The 20718-nt window shown below is 50.7% G+C and overlaps 1 protein-coding gene across 1 annotated transcript in view; it reads left to right on the plus strand.

Annotated features, from left to right (window-relative positions):
- Positions 1-263: 263 nt before the first annotated feature.
- The window catches only part of LOC144937496 (LON peptidase N-terminal domain and RING finger protein 3-like), an 86135-nt gene continuing 65680 nt past the window's right edge, over positions 264-20718 (plus strand). The window contains exon 1 of the mRNA XM_078864743.1: positions 264-1917. Coding sequence (XP_078720869.1) covers positions 429-1917 — 1489 coding nt within the window. The 5' untranslated portion in view covers positions 264-428. The remainder of the gene's footprint in view (positions 1918-20718) is intronic.

A 20718-nucleotide genomic window follows, 5' to 3' on the forward strand; every position in this document is an offset into this window, starting at 1 on the left:
CACGAAGAGGTGTGTTTGCCAGTACCAGTGGCGACGATTTTACACACTGCATCAGGTATACTCATTTGAGGCTCAGTCGACCTAGGGGAGGGCCCAGGACCGGCTCAGTATAATCGTCACCCGTGTTGGTGGACGTGAGCGGGGGCTGGGGGGGGGGTCGCCGGGTTCGTAGAGCTCCCCTCCCCACACATCCCTCCCACCCACTTCCTCATCACCCACCCCCACCCACCCCACCCCCTCCACTCACCCACCCCCAGCGCACGCAGCACCACCACCCCCACTCACAAAAGCCTCAGCATGGCGCGGTAACACACGGGTCCGAGAGGCTCGCTCGGCTCCCCTAGCCAGGGGTGGCAGGGGGGGAGAACAGCCGACTTGCCTCTACACAAACAACAACAACATCAACACTTGCAGCAACGCACGGCGAAATGGCCACAGCTCCGGCGGGCCCCGCGTCTGCCCCGGGTTCCCCGTCTGCCAGGGACACCAACAACATGCTCTTCCTGGCAGCCGAGGCGTCCAGCGCCGGCAACTTCGAGCTGGCGGCGGACATCTACGGCTGCGAGCTGCAGAGGCGTTTGCTGCCCGGTTCGAGTCCCGGTCCCGATGACAGCGGCGGCGATGGCAACAGCAGCGGCAGCAACCCCCAGCATTGCCACCAGCATCACCAGCAGCAGCACTGCCCGGCCACGCAGGAGCTGCTGCTGCGGCGCGCTGACGCTTTGGCCGGCGACGGCCGCCTCCGCGCCGCCCTCGACGACTACGCGGCCGCGCTGCGCCTCGGCCGCCTGCAGCCCGGCCGCCTCGACGCGCTCATCGACTGTCTGGCGCAGCGCCTGCGGGCCCACAGGGGACTCGAGGCCGCCACGGGGCCCGCGTCTGGGTCAGGGTCAGGGTCAGAGACGACTCGGAGTGGATCCGTGTCTGCGTTCGGAGCGGAGTCGAGGTTGGACACCGGCTCTCAGTCGAGTTCTGCCGTGTCCGGGTCTCGGCAGGAGCCCCCCCACCACGTGTCGGGGAATGCGTCCCCGACCTGCTGCGGTCACCTGTCAAGTTTGGAATCCGGTGCCGGCTCTGGGTCTGGTTCGGGGACCTGCTCCTGGCAAGGGTCAGCAGCGAAACCTCAGGCTGCTGCCACCGGAGTCGGAATTGGGAATGCGGTTGGCCTCGATGCGGGGCAATGCGCAAATACTCAGTCGCCGGTGAGAACCGCGTTGAGAAGTAGCCCAGAGGCACCGATTGAAACGCATTCTGAGACTGGGTCGGGATCTGAGCCGGGGGCTGAGGCCGTGCCGGGCAAAGGGGGGGCGGGTGGGACTATGGAGAGCGGTACAGGACCCGGCTACACGCGGCCAGGAGGATTGGGCACTGGGGGGGCAGTAGGACACATGGAGGAGATGGCTTCTGGCGCAGCGGCCGAGCAGGGAATGAAGCTGGGCACTGGGCAGGTGCCCTCGTCCGTCCTGGGGCCTCTCCTGGGACCTGGTCACGGAGCCGGCCAGGCTGTGTGGCCGTGCCACGGCACTCCGGGCGCCGGTGCAGCCATCGGGCAGTCGCACGGGGCGACGAGCAGCCGCGCTCAGCTCCTCCAGGAGCCCAGCGGCGGCTGCTGGGACCCATTGAGCTGCCCGCTGTGCCGTGGCCTCCTGGTGGAGCCGAGCACCGGCCCCTGCGGCCACAGCTTCTGCCGCCGCTGCCTGGAGAGGGAGGGCCCCGAAGCGTGCCGCGTGTGCGGCGCGGAGCTGCGGCGCATGGACGTGGCGGTGTGGCGGGTGAACGTCCTGGTCAGCGCACTGCTGCAGAAGCTCTTCCCGGCCGAGAGCAAGGCGGCCACGCTGCGCTACGAGGGCAACGCTCTGTGTGGCCTCAAGAGGCTGGACGAGGCGCTGGCCACCTACACAGAGGCGCTGAAGCTCGGTGAGCGTCGTCGCTCCGTTGGTTTGTTTCTGCTTGGTTTTGTGTGTCAGTATGTCAGTGCGTGTTTGGGGAGCGGTGGTGTAGTGGTTAGCGCGCTGCCCTTACGACCCCTGCGCCCCGAGTTCGATTCCCTCTCACAACCAACACCGGTGACGATTATCTGAACCGGTGCTGGGCCTCCCCTAGGTCGACTCAGCCTCAAGTGAGTACGTGGGGTGGTGCGTAAACATCGCCACTGGGGAGACAAAGGCGGCCGGGTGTGGTGCTGGCCTTTATATGTGCTACTCGCTAACATAACTTGCCCCAATAGTGTGTTGTGGGCATACGGGGGATCTTTGTGTGTGTGTATCTATTTTTTTTAATGAAGTTATGCAGTGTGCGTGGTCCTGCTGTGCTGAAAGGTGAACGATGCACCAACAAAGAATTCAAAAAGAGGGACAATATTAGAGTTGTGATTCCGAGATGGCATCTTCCATGAGCACGATTGGCTACGTACGGTGCGGAAAAAGTTTAACATAAATGGCTCGGAGCATTGGACCGTTTTCTTAAAATTTGTGGAGAAGTCTGTTTCGTTCCTTATATAGAGGCGTAGATGTGTTGTAACGAAACGGTAAGACTTCTCCACAAATCTGTCTGTCGCCTGATGAAGCTAGTAGTTGTAATTACTGGCGAAACGTCGCACACGGATTGTAAATGTTGTGGCTTGGCTCTCCAACACACCGGTGTGCTGTACTAGTGACGAATTGGCATGTTCTGTATAGTGACAACCCTTGCTAGTTGGCTGTGTCGGGTGGTGGCGGGTTTTAACGACACATTTACGCGATCTAACCCAAAAAAAACCCTCTATTATGGATGTTATTGGTCGCGAAAGCGTACGTGTTAAATAAGATATCCCACTAACTCACAATCTTTGCAGAATGGGGACTGTAGGTTTTAAAAAAAATTCGTGAGGATGGTGAGATGGTCTGTTGAGCTTCAACCTCTGCCTTTGTGGTGGGAGCTGTCGATTAAATTCATCTCAATGCTGCTCTTTATCACTTGCAATTATGGAGAGCTTGGGGCCTGATTTGCCTGCTGGTACAAACCACTTTTATGTCGATTTTTGATACAAATTGCGTTTCTGCCAACAAATGTATGCCCTTGGTCTCTGCTTTGTCAAAATTAACTTAAGCATGCATGGTTAATTATTTTGGCCCTTTGTGCATTGTAATACTGTGCAGTGTGGTTTAACATTGTACGATTGTTAAATTACATTTTACAAAAGCTCAACACATTGGTCAATGACACTGCCCCAAAAGTATTTTTGTATAAGTTTAGTTTTGGGGAACAGCCCTTCTTCATCGCACAAAGAAGAGCACATGGTCTGTGTGCTATGAAGGACAATTTCTGAGCATGTCACCTATTATTTTTTTTGTTCATATTATCGGGCCAATGTTATTGATAAACGTGTTTTTGGTTCTTGTGCTAATACACCAATGCACTTGTCATTGAAAAAAATGGTTTGATTAGATTTAGATTGTCTACATTATAGATAACATCAGACCATTGGCTGTGCCCAGCACCCACATTGTAAATTTGTTTGCATTGTGTCACGTTGTGGATGGGTTGACCAACATAATTTTCGTAAGGTTCGTTTTTTTTAGTGTTTGATTAATTGTACATCAATTTAATTTTGAAAGGCAAACAGCTTAAATTTGCCTTAATGTGTAAACAGTTGATGGGTTTATTTAGCAAATTGTTATGTAATTGTATTTCTACCTATCTGTGTTCATATAATTCGACATGTGTGTGTTCATATAATTCGAATTATGTAATCGGGGGTGGAGATAGTGGAGGTAGCGCATTGATTCTTGCACAATGCTATGAACCCAGGACTTCCATTCATTTCACAGCCACTGTTTACATAAGTTGCGAGTGAATGCTCTGCTGTCCTGGACAACCCCTCCAAGAAACTATGACGATCAACGTGGTGAAGTATGGTCAAGCAACCCCGAGGATGGAGAGCCTTTCACCCAGCAGAGGATTGACAAGGGACTGTAGATTAAGATTATCGCTTCATATATTTACGTCAAATGTTCTTTTTACATAAATGCACAAGTAATTAGCTACATAGAAAGGCAAATGGGGAAACCGGAGTGACCATGTTTTACTGCCTTTGTGTTCAAATACTAGGAATGTGTTGCTTGGCTTTCTTTTAAAATTCTAAATTAGTGCACGAAGAAATGTCACACTTAGCCTGACTCAAGACCATTGCATCTACTCTCTATTTGCAGTGGCTTTGGTTGTGCAGCCTTATTGGGGAAGCTTTTACTGCAATAGACGTGTGACCAAAAGCCATTAAATAATTCATCCTCTTCTGGTCAGGCAGTCGAAACGTTTTACTGGTAGGAACCTCCTGGTTACACCAGCCCACAGGGGATTATTGTGTCCGTCGTGCAGGGAGGGGCTGGGTGGGGAGGGAGGGGCTGGGTGGGGAGGGGAGGGTGGGGAGGGGCTGGGTGGGGAGGGGCTGGATGGGGAAGGTGGGGCTGGGTGGGGAGGGGAGGAGCTGGGTGGGCAGGGTGGGGAGGGGCTTGGTGGGGAGGGGCTGGATGGGGGGGGGGCTGGTCACCCCGTGGTACCCTTATAAAACTCAACGTGTAACCTACTCACGCCGGCTTGTGCCCGCCCTCACAGTCGGGCATATTTGCGGAATACACCACGCCGCCGTTGACCCTGGCCATTGATTGAGCAACCCAACGTTCCTACCAGCACCCTCCGCAGGAATGTGTTTTTCTGACCATGAAGTAGGGGTTCTGCGACAGCAAAACACCCCATAGATCTGAGCCTCATTCGGTGTAGTTTTGTGCCAGTGTCACATTTTTCCCAGTGGTGGGTGAGTTTTCTGATGCCATTGGCATAAATGTCGTTTTTCACTTTATGTATGTATATGTATGTATGTTGAGCTTTTTTCGCACTGTACGTAGCCACCAACCGTCCTAACCGGAGGTAAGTGCCCCCCTTCACAAATATACCCTCGCAGCGGAGCCTCCCACAGATATGTTGTCGCCTTTTCAGCGAGTCTGTGGGCTTCTGCGCCTGGGACAATGCATATGTTATCAGAGTATGTTTTTTGTTTGCATTTTGATCACAAGCATTGTGGTTAATGCAGACATGATTCTTTGTAAAAGGTTTCAGTTTGGTGTTTTAATATCTTAACACCTGTTTTGTTGGCAGAAAAAAGGGGAAAAACCTATTATCATTTTGTTACTGCAAAGGAGGTCCCATGACGTATTGAGCAGATCAATATGCATATCCTTAAATGTGACTCAAAATGTATGCAATTATGTGATTCAGTCCGGATATTAAAAGCTGACTTTCCATTTCAGTTAAGGATCTGGCCCTAAAGTCCAGGGGTTTTTCAAACCTTATGTATCTAATAATTTACACATTTGGATAGTGCAAAAGTTAATGGATGATAATTTATCTTTTTTTATTAACCTTGTGAGAAACCATTAGATTCATTATATCTTTTGAAAAGCATAACTGGGAACCTGGCATTACATTAAAGCGTTTACTGTTGTTTTGTATTACATATTATACAAGACAATATGATTAATTGGATTCGACCTTGAACACTATGATAGTTTTCTACGAATTTTAATTAAATTTACAAATATGCTATGCTGTATGATGTGGTTACTCTGTTTTATTAACACATTTTAAACATATAAAAACCTCATAAAAGCTTAAAAACATCAAAATGTTCAGTAATGGGTCAAAATTGTAATGCTCTGAGGTATTGAAGAGTTGTTTTTAATGTTTATATTGTTGTAAGAACACGAGCCCGGTAGAACGCGCCAATGATTTTTGGAGGGAGTGGGTGACAGAAAAACTGTGGGGGGAGGGGGGGCTATCGGTGTTTCGGAGGCATATTGAGGGGGGGGTGGTATGCTCGGTTGATGGTTTTGAAGACTTTCATCATGAGCATGTAAAGTAATACAATTTGTTCCAATACTCGATGAATTAATTACGTATGTAATAATGGACAATGTGTTGATGTTCTTCTCGTTCGAAGCGTTGTTTTGCTTACTGAGTCATGTATACAACCGGGGGGGAGTGGGGGTGTTTTTATAGGGAAGCCGAAAGCATGGCAGGACACAGCGAGGATGGAGACAAATATGGTGCCCCCCACAATTTCCCCTACCCCCTCACCTCCTTCCCTATCCAACCCACATGTGTGTTGGAAGGTAGGTGCCCAAAGTGTCTAGAGGAGCAGTTTTGCCAAATTACACCGATGTAATCCTCTATCTTATTTGATTGCCATACACCTCTGCACCTGTAATTGTTATCGTCATTATTATCACCAGCATCAGCATGCTCATAGTCATCAGCACTCTTTCTAGAAATTTAAACGGTTTCCCCCCTCCCCCCATGAAATGACAAGCACTTCACAGTATTTGCACGGAGGAGATCAGTGCACTCTTTTAACATCAAAACACAGTCGTCGCTGGCAGCTTTGCAGACGAATTTGGCCACTTTTTCGGCACAGTGGCACTGAAAAAGTGTGTCATTAAAATTCACAAAAAGGAGAGGTGTGAAATTCAAAGAACAAAAAGACTTTGAAATGAGCGTGTTGGACATCTTAAAATCCACCGAGCCAACCCCCAGCCATGGATTGGACTGAGAAATTGCACATTGTGGGTTGAACCAAAGCAAATCTGGTAATGCATTTTGTTTTTAGAGCAACGTGTGTTGGGTGACCCAATGTGCCTTGGCTCAATCTTGTAATATTTGTTTATTCCCCTCTAAATAAGTAATTATCATAATGAGTCCCAAAGGCAAGGAACCAGTGATGTGCAATTATACTCCTGTGTACTGCTGAAGAACATGCTGTGCAAAAAAACACGAGTAGACAAATAGTTAAAAACAAACTAGCTAAACCAAAGTTATATACTTTAATACAGGTATATACTAATACTGCATTTAAAGTGTGGTTAGGATGTATACGACTAACTTTTAATATTGTGACAGAAATATTGGTCAAAGCAACTGGTTGTTAATGTAATTATGGAATCGCTTCCCATTGAAGAGAATATTCAGCCTCCAGATACGAATCATATTTTGTTATTAGTCATTCTATATATACTCTTTGGGTATTTTGGTAAAGTCAAGTAGATAGAAAAATAATAAAAAATCACGACGTTTTGATCGCAACACAAGCAATCGTCTTCACGTCATGTTTTCTATCTTCGTGACTTTACCGAAAGACCCAAAGAATATGAATTCCTGCAGTCACGAAAGCTTTAAGTCATGATTAATTCTATATAATGTGCAGATTTGTGATCTCATATGAGTATGCAACGCCCTACTTTGGCAAATCATGTTAACTGTTCTTTGAGTGACCACTTGGCACCACAAGGTTGGCTTTCATACTGAAATGCAATATTCTTCTTCTTTCTTCGTATAGCATTATGAAAAGCAACAGTTTAAATTTTTTCTTAATTATCGTCATAAATGAATGCAAAGCTTCCTCATCCAGTCCAATGATGTGGTTGACGCAGTGTGGATTTCAGCGATACCGTCAGGATGTGCATGGATGGAGCATTCATTGGTGATGTACTTGATGGTTTGGACTTCTCCACAGTCGCAGTTAGGCGATTCTTTGATCTTCCATTTATAGAATGTGTACGTGCATCTGCCGTGTTGTGTTCGAGTGCGGTTCAATGTGGTCCATAGTCGTCGTGGACGAGAGAATCTTCCACCGTCGGATCGTGAATGATGTTTTTGTTTGCCACGTCCATAGCCATCCATGATTCAGACCACCGAGTGGCGGTATCTTTATTTTCGGCTGCTAGAGTGGAGGCACGTATCCCGAATGGTTTACTGGATTTTAGCCTTGGTCGTGGGGGTTCCTTTAGATCTTGATGGAGCTGCAGAGTGAAGTTTTTCATTATCTCGTACTCCCGTGTCGTCGCATCATCATGTCGGATGTTGGCTGGAGCGATATTCGCCAGCACAGGAATCCACGGGAGTGGAGTAGACTTTCGGGAACTGCTGCTGATACGAAGCGCGTTGTTAATTTCGGCATCAACAAGGTTCGTGTGAGGGCTTCCACCCCACACCGGGGCACAGTACTCCGCAGTGGAGTGAACAAGGGCCTGTGTCGATATCGTCAACGTGCTGGCATCGCTTCCCCAGGTTGTTCCTGCAAGTTTCTGAATAATATTCACTCATGATGCTTGTGCAATGGATGTCAGTGAAGAATGTGGCTAGCCATTTTCTTGCTCTTGGTCCCAAGTTCTTGATGAATTCTGGATAAATATCGTCAAGACCCGAGGCTTTCCCGCATTTCAACCGGGCAATACCGGCATCTACTTCCTCCACTGAGAATGGACGGGAGTGTGCAATAAACGTATTTGTAGACTTGCCGTCTTATGCTTTTGTCGATTGAAGTTCGTGAATTGTTGATAAGTTGCCTAGAAATCTCTTCAGGACTGACTTGCGGAGGTTTATAGGCTGGCATCGCGGCAGCTCCCATCAACCTCAGGAGGCGTGAGGCTTTACGGCTCAATTTTGCAAAGTCAAGTGCCTCAACTTTTTCGCGCCACCTTTCTCTTCTTTGCAAATCCAGTGACTCGAGTAAGGCTTTTGCAGTCTCCTGCTCCTCATCAGCATTGAATTTTCGGAAAAGCTGTTCGCTTTTTGGAGTCCAACATGGAGTGAAGACCTTTCTGAAGCCTTTTGGAATGTTGGCCTTGGGAACTGCCTTGATGAGACCAACGAAGCGATGGTAGTTGAATGCGCGTGGAGGTATCATTCCAACTAATTATTCCAAGTCCGCAGTGAAATTCACCCATTCAGCTGATCTCCGATTCCAACGCAGTTTTGGTGCACAGCGGAAGAGCGGAATCTGAAGACTGATATGGATTACTACATGTTGGCTATTTGGAAAGTCGTCTAGGATTGTTCTCGTCGACGGCATCAGGTTTCCGTTCTGGTCCCTAGACACAAAACATAAATCGGGCGTATAGCACTTTTTCCACTTCGCTGACTTGAAAGTACCATAGTTTTTTGCGTCATAGAGCAAGTGCTGGTCTTCTGCCGCTGCCCATGATGTCAGTTGTTCACCAGCTCTATCTTTGGCACTATAGCCCCACAAGGTGTGGTGGCTGTTGAAGTCACCTATGTGGATGATAGGGTGGCTTGGCTGTGGTAATGCCAGACATGGACATTCCAAACTTGAAGGCTTGTAGACATTGACCACTGTCACATCGTTGATCTTGATGACGATGTAGTGTGGCGAGGTGTGTGGCACAACCTGGACCGTGTCCTTCAGGTCGTTCTTTACGTATGTTGCAAGGACATGTTTAGCATGGTGGCTTGCAGCAATGAGAGTGTATCCGATATTTATCTTTGATCGAGGGCACTGTCGATCCAGATGCGTTTCTTCCAGTGCAAGGACGTCGACGTCTTGAAACTGGAGAAATTTCGCGATGTAATCGTATTTTGCACTGGAGAGACCTCAATGTTAAGCTGCATGATTTTCAGCGATGGGCCAACATTCACATTTCTCTCTTTGCTGTTGCTTTTCAGGCCGGGATACCTTTGTCGGGCATTCGGCCGCCGGTGTGATGACATTCGTTGTGCTTTCACACGTAGCAGGGAAGACCGCGAGCAGCTTGTCATCTTCTTATTGGACATCTATAGGAATTGTAGTCCAGCTTATTGGCAAACATACTAGCTTCCAGTTGGAAGAAATATTCGTATGGTTCTTTGCATCGTCTTTGCCAGGGTAAAGGCATCAGCACACAGGTCTCTTTTAAATTATAGTATAGGTACTGAAAATGATCTGCAGTATTTAAGAATTGCCACAGCTTTACTGAAAGGAGTAGCCTACTGCACAGACTAATAATAACACGGCTTAAAAAGGTTAATAACAAAATGAACGTGCTCTAAGCTGCCAAATATACTGCAGTGGCAAGTGCTACGGTAGTTTGCATGTGGCAGCAGCATTGTTTGTTTGTCGACATTGATCTTTGCAGGTGTTATGTTTCCCTTGTGCCTTCACATTAATACATAGCTCATCAATACGTTTCTGCTGTGAAAGTGGTGTATAAGCAGGCCTGCCAACCGAGTATGTATACTATCTCTGGAGGTCTGATTGTGTTCTCAAAGACGTCCAGTGCACATGTAACAATGCATTGATTCGGCAGTGAAAATTGATTCTTATGGCGACGACAATAAATGGGTCGAATCATTAACGTAAGAATAGATTGTATGCAATGGCTCACAGAAAACCTACAGTCACCAAAGATTCCAAAATTATGACAGAAAAGTACATACTTTTTATGAAGGAATACCAAATTTTCTTGGAGCAGATTAAGGCTGCTATTTTTTACCGGTGTTCATTGAACAATAGAAAATATAAAATCTGAAAATCTCTAAAATCCAAATGTAGACAACAACCCTTACTACCTATATCTGGTTGCGAGTGACTTCCACATGCTTGCATTTTTAAAAACAACTATTTGTGAACATAGCAAAACGTTAGGTGATTATGAAGTGTGTGCTGTGCATGAGTGATTTGAGGAGAAAGAAATAACATCGATCTACGTATGTATTATGTAGAACTTCTTTCTCATCATATGCTGCCAACCGTGCTAATCGGAGGTGTGGGAGAAGAACGACAAACTAAGAGCATTGCTCTTCTAAGGTGACAAAGCAGAAAAATGCACGTATTTCTTTGTTGGCTCACAAATCTTCTGATAGCTTCCTGTATCACAACGTGTTATAATTGTACGGTGGCCAATTACCAAGAGCCCGCAGTTACAGTTTTTAAGTGTAAACCTGTTGTCCGGTGCCTAATCCAGGTTTGCTTTAAAGCCGTTTAGTGCCTCTTCCGATTGTCAGGATGAAGAAGAGAGAACAGTTCAGCTAAAATCACACTAAATCTAAAATATGACAAGGTACTCGGTTGATTTCATGCTGTCTTAAGAAAGTTCCATAAATGGTATGTAGGCACATGAATACTGATTACAGTAATTTACATTAGGTAGTGTATTGCAGATTTGAAGCTTTCGTGACTGCAAGGATTCATATTCTTAGGTTTTTTCGGTAAAGTCACGTAGGTAAAAAATTACAATTAATAAAAGTAAAATAAAAATAAAGGCACCCCGCTACGACCCATCTTGTCGACGATAAACTCTCCTACCTACAAACTAGCCCGGTTTCTATCAGATACTCTGCTTCCCTTCACAGGCAAGACTTCTTCGGCAGTACTCCACTCAACCCAATTAGTTTCTATGATTAAGGACATGGTACTATCTCCTGATGACATCCTCGTCAGTTTTGATGTAGTATCTCTGTTTACCAAAGTCCCAGTACCGGACACTCTAACAATAATTGAGGACTTGGTCCAACATGGATTGAATTCTGATGTACCTGCGCTGGTTAGGCATTGCCTCACCAACACCTATTTTACCTGGAATGGCACCTTCTACAAACAGAATGAGGGTACCCCTATGGGCTCCCCCTTGTCACCAGTGATAGCCAACATGTTCATGGAAAAGTTTGAATCAGACGCCATCCAGATATCCACCCTGCGTCCTTCCCTGTGGAAGAGGTATGTGGATGACACTTTCGTCATTTGGCCACATGGCCTCCCAGCATTGAACCACTTCTTGGACCATATCAATTCCAGACACCCATCCATCAGATTCACCATGGAAGTGGAGAAAGATGGTAAACTACCATTCTTGGATATTCTGTTTGAGAGGAGACCTGACGGATCCTTGGGACATTCTGTCTACAGGAAAGCCACCCACACAGATTCCTACTTGAAACCGGATTCCCACCACCACCCATCTCAAAAGAATTCTCTCATTAAAACGCTATACCACAGAGCTCATGGCATTTCTGACCAACACCACCTGGCCGGTGAATTAAGACATGTACATCGGGCCCTCAGGATGAACGGATACTCTGACCGCACCATCCGCCAAGCTGTTTCTCCCACCATACAGAAACAGCCACATGAAACTCCGACCATCACATTACCATACATAGCAGGCGTGACCAAAAAGATCTCCAAAATTCTAAACAAACATAAGATCCAAGTCCGATTCAGTACAGTACATAAAATCCGTGATCTGATTCCATCTGTGAAGGATGTCGTTCCTGACTTACAGTATCCTGGAGTCTACAAACTGAGTTGCAGTTGTGGTTATTGCTACGTTGGAGAAACGAAACGTCATGTTTCTGATCGTGTCCGCGAGCACAAGTTAGATCTGAAACACGGCAGAACTGATTCTTCGGCCGTTGCCGATCATTGCTACAACTCTGTGGGTTCTCATGAAATTGTCTTTTCCGAGACCAAGGTGCTCTGCACACCTCCTGTCTACTATCAAAGGTTTGTACACGAAGCCATACAAGTATACAAACACAGACATAATTTCAACCGTGATGATAGTTACAAACTGAGTAATCATTGGAAAGATGTGATTAACCATGCAAAAAAGATTTAACTACACTTATTTGGACCATCTTATTTGACAGATAACTATTACAGGTTACTGATAGACAGCCAGTTTTGTTTTACCAGGTTTAGCTTCTTTTTTCACACACTGGTTTCCTGCTATAGGTTTTACCCACCAAACAACATAGCAGGAGGCTGTTTTTTCCTGACCTGTTTTTGTGCTTTCACCATCTACATGGCAGAGGCTCAGTCTCATTTGCAGCATTTTGTTATGTAGGCTAGGCGTAGTCACAAACCGAACCTCTCCATAATAAAGGCTCAGTCATTTGTTATGTAGTCTATTACCATCTACATGGCAGAGGCTCTGTCTCATATGCAGCATTTTGTTATGTAGGCTAGGCGTAGTCACAAACCGCACCTCTCCATAATAAAGGCTCAGTCATTTGTTATGTAGTCTATTCGTAGTCTCAAGCCGCACCTTACCATAATAATGAAAAGTGAGCCGTTCCTGGCCTTTCCCCCCCCTCAACCACTATATATACGGAGTGGTATCTATTGTAATCTCTCATTTACTTGATACAGCTGTCGGGCTGTGACGGTTCCACCTGAAGACGGAAGCTTGTGTTGCCTCCGAAACGTCGTGATTTTTATTTTACTTTTATTAATTGTAATTTTTTACCTACGTGACTTTACTGAAAAAACCTAAGAATATAGTGTATTGCAGTTTCAATACATGTTTCCGGTTTCGTCTTTTACAGATCTTCTCACAACAGCACAATGTATGTGTAGTAATTACTCAGGAGGCTTGACGACGGGATCGGAGGCACACTTATTTATTAACACAACTTGTATACAGTTAGCGAGTATACACAGGACCTAAGGGGTAACGTCCCCTTACTCGGCTAACAGGGAGACACAACATCTAAGCCCCGCTAACCTAAGCCCAAGTCCTCCACTAGGGAGCTAGGGGAGGCTACCTGTCCCAGCCCTGGTCAAGCTGGGATCCGACCCCCTGAGTTCCCAGACCTGCTCGTCAGTCTGGGCTCTCGGGGCCACGCCACCGGCTTGCCCTGGTCGGCCCTGATAAGGACAGCGAGCCAGGGGAGCTCCGGGGCCTATTCTAGCTGGTCTTCCGTCTTCGCTGGTTAAAGCTGATACCTCGACCTCGAGCCCTCCGGCTCACCCCCTCTTATAGTCCGCGGCCCCCCCGGGAGGGGCCCGTGGGGGATGCAGGTGCGGACGTCGGTGTGGCCACCTCCTATGTGTACGGCCCTAACCACGCCCCTTGTGTTTGTTTGCCATCCGCTCCCATACACAATTACACCTCTACATCACCCCCCCCTGTACAGCTCGCAGCCGTCCCCGGCTGCAACAAAATCAGAATAAAGGTGCATGCCTCCCCAAAACCGTGTGTGCCTCGCGTAAATTTAACAAGAACAATAACAGTCATAACAACAACAACAACAACAGGAAACAGGTAGAAGAAGAAAGAGATAAAAATAACCCGGCGCACCCTCCCGAATAAATACCCCATTCCGCAAACCCAACATATATGCACGCGCTCCGGATGCCCCTCCCCCACTGTCCGCAAGGGCCCCCCAACGGCCGACCTCACAATAGTCTGCGCGTTTTGGCGCGCGTTCTCGCGGCGGGCCCGTCACAAGGGCTCGACCCGGCACGCTCAGTGGTGGTTGGTGACGGTCCGGGTGCAAGAGAGTCTGGCGTCGCTGCCGAGTGACCCCCGACCCCTCCGGGAGGGGTTGGCGGGCGTGGACCCGTCACTCCTGTTGCACCTGGAGATGGAACAGTTGATGTCATGTTAGGCGAGAGCAGCGACGTCGGGGAGTCGGCGGACCCCTCACACGTTTGGCCATGCGTGTGTGTGTGTGAACCACGGGCCGGCGCAATGAACGGTTTCAACCTTGAGGGGTGCACGTACCACCGACGCCTCCCCCATTTGACGCGAACACATTGCGGCCGTAAGACCTGTACGACCTCCACTGGCCCCCGCCACGGCCGTACCAACTTTGACGAGGTTGCCAGTGGCACCTGGGGACAGTGCAACCATGCCCTGTCCCCTGGTTTCCATTTGAACACATGTACCCGCCCCAGCCGAAGCCTCTCGTTCGCCTTCTGGCGGAGTTCAGAATTTTGCACGGCCGCTTTCCGCGCCTCAGACAATTTGCTGATGTTAAATTTAACGTGTTCGGACAAGGTAGACTTCGCCTGAGGCGCCGAGAGCTTCAGCTGGGTCGTCACAGGGGGGTTAGCCTCGCGGCCATACATTAAAAAGAAAGGGGAAAATCCGGTGGCCGCATGGGGAGCCATCCTGTAGGCCTGCAACACACCGGCTATGCGAAGGTCCCAATCTGTCTGGGATTCGGACACCTGTTGGGACAGCATAGACGTGATGGTCCGATGCAGCCGTTCCACCATCCCGTCGGTTTGAGGGTGATACGGGGAGGTCCGAATTTTCTCCGTACCCAAGAGGTCGCACACCTCGCGGAGGAGTTTTCCCGAAAAATTCTTACCCTGGTCAGTAAGCAGCCGTTCCGGAGCACCTTTGTCGAGGACATAGCCCTGGACAAAGGCCTCCGCGATGGCTGCTGCCGACTGGTTGGCCAGGGGCCAGGCCATAGGCCATCTCGTGAAGTATTCGACCCCTGTCAATAAATACCTATTCCCCCTGGGTGTAGCGGGAAATGGCCCGAGTATGTCTAGCGCAACGAGCTCGTTAACCCGGGAAACCTTTATGGACTGCAGCGGAGGGTTGGACCCCCTAGCTGGTGGCTTTCGCTGCGCGCATTGCGTGCACGACCCCAGGAGATCCCCCACGTCCTTTGCCATGCCCGGCCAGAAGAAATCGAGCTGGAGCGTGGCAAAGGTCTTGTGAACCCCCAAGTGCAGAAGCCGCTCATGAACAGCCCATACCACCTTACCCCTCAATGCTGCAGGCACCACGAGCTGCTGGCGGCGGGTTTTTCCGTCCCAGTGCATTAAAAGACCCTGGAACAACCCCCACGAGTCAATGTTCGCCACCCCCTGCCCAACCCCCCCTGCGCGACGGCGCAGAGCGAGGAGGGAGGTGTCCTCCATTTGGAGGCGTCCCCATTCCGCGACCGACAACCCCAGCAACGAATCCCTCCCTTCTTGCTCGATAGGACCCGAAGCTGAAGGCGCATCGGCGGCGGCCACGAGGACCGAATCGGTGGTGACGTTCGGGGGCCTACAACGCCCCGAACCCAGGAGGCAAGCGCACTCCGAAGTGGGTGGCAACCGTGACAGGGCGTCAGCGTTCGTGTGGCGGACGCCCTTACGATATGTGGTGACAAAGTCGTAGTCCTGGAGAATCTCCAACCATCGAGACAACTGGCCCGATGGTTGTTGAACCCGCAGAGCGTACTGTAGGGCCGCATGATCTGTACGGACGGTGAAACGCCGACCGTACAGATATGGGCGGTACTGCTGAATGAAATAAACAATTGCCAATAATTCCCGACGGGTAACGCAGTACCGTTGTTCCGCTGGAGACAGTACCCGACTACCGTAAGCCACCACATGCTCTACGCCCCCAATGAGTTGGGACAGCACGCCCCCGATGCCCGTGTTACTTGCATCTGTATCGAGCAAGAAGGGTTGTGAGAAGTCGGGGTAATTCAACGGCGGAGCCCCCACCAGGGCATTCCGGAGGGCGTGAAAAGCAGCCTCCTCCTCCAGCCCCCAATGAAACCTGACTCCCTTGGACGTCAAGGCATGCAATGGTTTCGCGATCGTAGCGAAGTCAGCCACAAACCGTCGATAGTACGACGCGAACCCAATGAAACTCCTGACCTCTCCCACCGAGGTGGGAGTCGGCCAGGAGCTGACGCATTCCGTTTTGGCGGGATCAGTGGATATCCCCGAGCGCCCAACAATGTGACCCAAATACCGCACCGATTCGCGGAGCAAATGGCACTTCTGCGGTTTAAATTTTAAATTGGCAGCCCGCATTTTGAGAAAAACAGCACGCAGCCTCTGGAGGTGTTCCTCGAAGGATTTGCTAAAGACGATGACATCGTCCAAGTAAATTAAACACGAATCCCATTGCAAGCCTGCCAAGACCAGTTCCATTAACCGCTGAAAAGTTGCCGGCGCAGAATGTAAGCCCATCGGCAAGCGGTTAAATTGGAAGAGACCTTGCGGTGTCCGAAAAGCAGTTTTAGGTTTTGATTCGTCATCCAGAGGAAGCTGCCAGAATCCAGATAGTAAATCGAGGGTGGAAAAGAATCGCGCCCCCGCCAAGGCATCGAGCGACTCATCCATTCGAGGAAGCGGGTACGCATCTGCCACAGAAATTTTGTTCAATCGCCGAAAGTCGACACAAAACCGCAGTGAGCCGTCGTGTTTTTTCACCAAAACGATCGGTGCGCCCCACGGGCTGTTGGAAGGGGAAATGATATCGGCGGCTAGCATGTCATCAACAGCCGATTTGACATGATCCTTTTCGGCGGGACTGAGCCGAAAGGGATTTTGGCGGATTGGCGCGCTGTCACCCGTGTCAATATGGTGTCGCAGCAATTTAGTACAACCAATATCAAATTTGTGTTTACTAAAAACGTCGGCAAATTCTTTCAGGAGAACTCGCAGCTGCGCACGCTGCGTGTCGGACAGATCCACAGATCCCGCGCAAAGTGCATCCAGCCATCCGTCATCACAGTCCGAATGCGGTCGCGACGGAGGATCGGTGGTTACCTGACCCACGAGTGGTTCCTCATAGGGCGCCGGCGTTGCGTGTGCAAGCACGGTCCCTTGAGGAACCACGGCCGTTCGCGATCCTACATTAAGGACTGCAATGAAGGGGTCCCCATCCCCTTTCACCATGGTCTGAGCCGCTAGCAAATCGGGTTCATTGACCCCGGCTCGAGATGGTCCCAACAAGACCCCCCGATCCGCAACCCCTTCAGCAAACGGCCGACGCAACCTAAGAGGGACGAGCATCTGAGCCCCCGGGGGTACGCGCACAGTTTTTGTCACGAGCGCCTGCACGGTGGCAAACACCCGACGCTCCGTGGTGGGGGAAGACAAAAATGTAACACGTCGGCCCGATGGGAGCTCGATGCACCCCTGGTCAATCAAGATACGGATGGGCATTTTGGCCAAGAAATCCGTCCCCAACAGGCACGGAACCGCGAGTGAGGAGGAAACCAAAACAGGCCCGGATAATTTAATGTCTCCAATGCAAATTTTGGCGCGGATTTGCCCAATAATGCCCAGCGAGCCCCCGTTAGCAGCATAGCATGGCACGTCAACAGGGAGCAAGGGACGACTTTGAACGGGAAGGATGTTATAAATCAAATCAGATATAATGGTCGCCGATGCCCCTGTGTCAATTAAAATCCGCACCTCTACCCCATCAATATGACCGACCACAACCGATGATCCCGCCGACGCAGCAACGACACGATGGGCGAGCTCCGACCACTGACCCGGTTGGAGCGCTCGCCGCATTTCCGAACAATCGCGCGCGATGGGCGGCGATTTTCGAACCCTGTTCAGTTGAGCGCGTGAGTGTGTGTCGGATGTGTGCATGGGCCAAACGTGTGAGGTGCCACGACTCGCCGTATTTCTCTGCTGGAGCTTGGGTGGAGACGGCGTGGCGTCCTGACGAGGTGTCGCTCCGCGCTGACGGGGAGCCCGGCATCCTGACGCAACGTGGCCTTGCAGGCCACAGTTGTAGCAGCGTGTGAGCGCCCCAGATGGCCTGGGCTGCTCCTGGCGGCTCGGTCCATTCCGAGCCTGCGGTGCCGCCGATCTCCATTCCCCCCGCCGCTCCACCCCGCAGACCTCCTCTGATGGGAGGGCGGTGGCCGCCATGGCATGGCCGGCCACCCCCTTGGCAGCCTTGCGACGCAGGGACCGCAAGCCCCCGTGGATGTGGCGCGCGACCAGCAGGGACGACATCTCTCCGTCGTCTTGAGCCAAGACGGCGATGTCCAGCTCATCGGCGAGTAGCAGCAGCTTTTCAGCCACCATGGCGTCCACTCCCTCCTCGTCCATCCGCGGGAAAGCTGCCTTTGCCAGGGCCAGGAGAGCCGTTCGGAAGGCCAGGGGCGATTCGTTGGCGCCCCGATGCCGATCGTGGAACAGCTGCCTGCAGTCCGAAGGCGGCCCATAGACGGCTGACAGCAGCTGCAGCACCAGGTGCAGCGTGGCGCGCTTTTCCTTAGGCGCCGTGGTGAGGGTAGCCAGGGCGTCGTCGTCCAGCATCGCCGGCAACGCGCATAGTGCCTCGGCGTCCGTCCAGTTCGCCATCTCTTGATGAGCGATGAACCGCCTTTTGAAGCCGCCCCAATCTCCATCCGCTCCCACAAACTCCTTGAGAGGCGGCAGTCGCTGTTGTAAGGCGACGTCCGTGGCTGCGGATCTCGCTCCCTCGTTCCCAGCCGACGTTACAGTGTGGGCGGGCTGTGAGCATGGCATCGCCGGTCGCTCCGTTGTTGACGCGCTGGCCGGCGTTGATGATGTCACGGCTCGTGCTTGGCCCTCAGCAGTCACCTGACGCAGGCCGGCCCCGCCCTCTGCTCGCACTGTAGTGATGGCGGGAAATTTAACCGCGAGCCGCGTCGGGGTGGCGGGAAATGCCGGCGTGCGTCGGCTGCTGCCGTCTTCCCGCGCAGCCCCTCCAGCTCCCAGCCGCGTGATCTCCTCCAACACGGCGGCCGCGGCGTAGAGCAGCTCCGCCAGGCGGGAGTGAGCCAGCCGAAGTCCCTCGGCCGACGCATCCCCCCCCTCCTGTCGTAGCGGCGCGGGTGTACTCGGCCCCGTCTGCTCCGATCCGACCTCGGCCATCTCTGGTGGTGATTCGGCCGCGGTGTCCTCCCTCTCCGACTCCCTGGTACGTGTCGTCCCTCGTGTGTCCATCTTTGGACGTTTTACTTCTGACACCAGATGTAGTAATTACTCAGGAGGCTTGACGACGGGATCGGAGGCACACTTATTTATTAACACAACTTGTATACAGTTAGCGAGTATACACAGGACCTAAGGGGTAACGTCCCCTTACTCGGCTAACAGGGAGACACAACATCTAAGCCCCGCTAACCTAAGCCCAAGTCCTCCACTAGGGAGCTAGGGGAGGCTACCTGTCCCAGCCCTGGTCAAGCTGGGATCCGACCCCCTGAGTTCCCAGACCTGCTCGTCAGTCTGGGCTCTCGGGGCCACGCCACCGGCTTGCCCTGGTCGGCCCTGATAAGGACAGCGAGCCAGGGGAGCTCCGGGGCCTATTCTAGCTGGTCTTCCGTCTTCGCTGGTTAAAGCTGATACCTCGACCTCGAGCCCTCCGGCTCGCCCCCTCTTATAGTCCGCGGCCCCCCCGGGAGGGGCCCGTGGGGGATGCAGGTGCGGACGTCGGTGTGGCCACCTCCTATGTGTACGGCCCTAACCACGCCCCTTGTGTTTGTTTGCCATCCGCTCCCATACACAATTACACCTCTACATCTGCAAACAATGCCCATTCTATTGTGCTCGCTACACTTTTGTGGTTATCTGGATAAAATTGTTGGATAAAGCACTCAATGGAAACAGTTAATTAGTGGCTAGCACATTACGCCATTTTCTTGGCAGACTTCTGGCCAAGTGCAATACCCATTGAAAATATTTGTCCCAACCATGCTTGAATGCCTCCAAGGTACACTCAGCCTAAAATAATACGTGGTATTGTTTCCACATTAAGCGCTGCAGCAAAGAAGTGGTGTTGGCCACTCTACCCACTCGCTTGCCAATGACATTAATAGGTGGCTGCGAACAGCACTTGCATTAACAGTCTAATAAGTATGCCAAACTGATGAGTTCTTATAGAATTGGTGGCATAGTGGTTAGCACGCTGCACTACGACCCCGGCGACCCGAGTTCGATTCCCGCTCACGGCCAACACCAGTGAGGAATATTTGAACTGGTCCTGGGCCTCCCCAAGGTCTACTCGGCCTCAAATGAGTACCTAGAGTACTAGGGAGACAAATGTGATCGGGCGTAGTGCTGGCCACCCACCCCCTCGTGTGCCGTGCCACCCTTCATAGGTGCTCGCTAACAGCACTTGCCCCAAAAGTATATTTAGGCTATACGGGGATCTTTGTATTTGTTATAAAATCAAATAACAATCCTGAGGTATGAGTCATGCACTACACTGTAATAATGTAGTTTTATAGAATTACATATATTCAGTTTAACACTCTTCACTAAACTCTATAGCTTCCGTGTTTGAGCTTGCAAGAGATGTCCTCGCGCGAAAGGTGCAGATGAAACCCAAGCTGTGCTTTCCCGGGAGCGTTGTGCGAGTTTGCAGAAATGAATCGTCTACAGATGCAGAA

The sequence above is a fragment of the Lampetra fluviatilis genome, chromosome 19, assembly GCF_964198595.1.
Source record: "Lampetra fluviatilis chromosome 19, kcLamFluv1.1, whole genome shotgun sequence".
Taxonomy (NCBI): Eukaryota; Metazoa; Chordata; class Hyperoartia; order Petromyzontiformes; family Petromyzontidae; genus Lampetra; species Lampetra fluviatilis.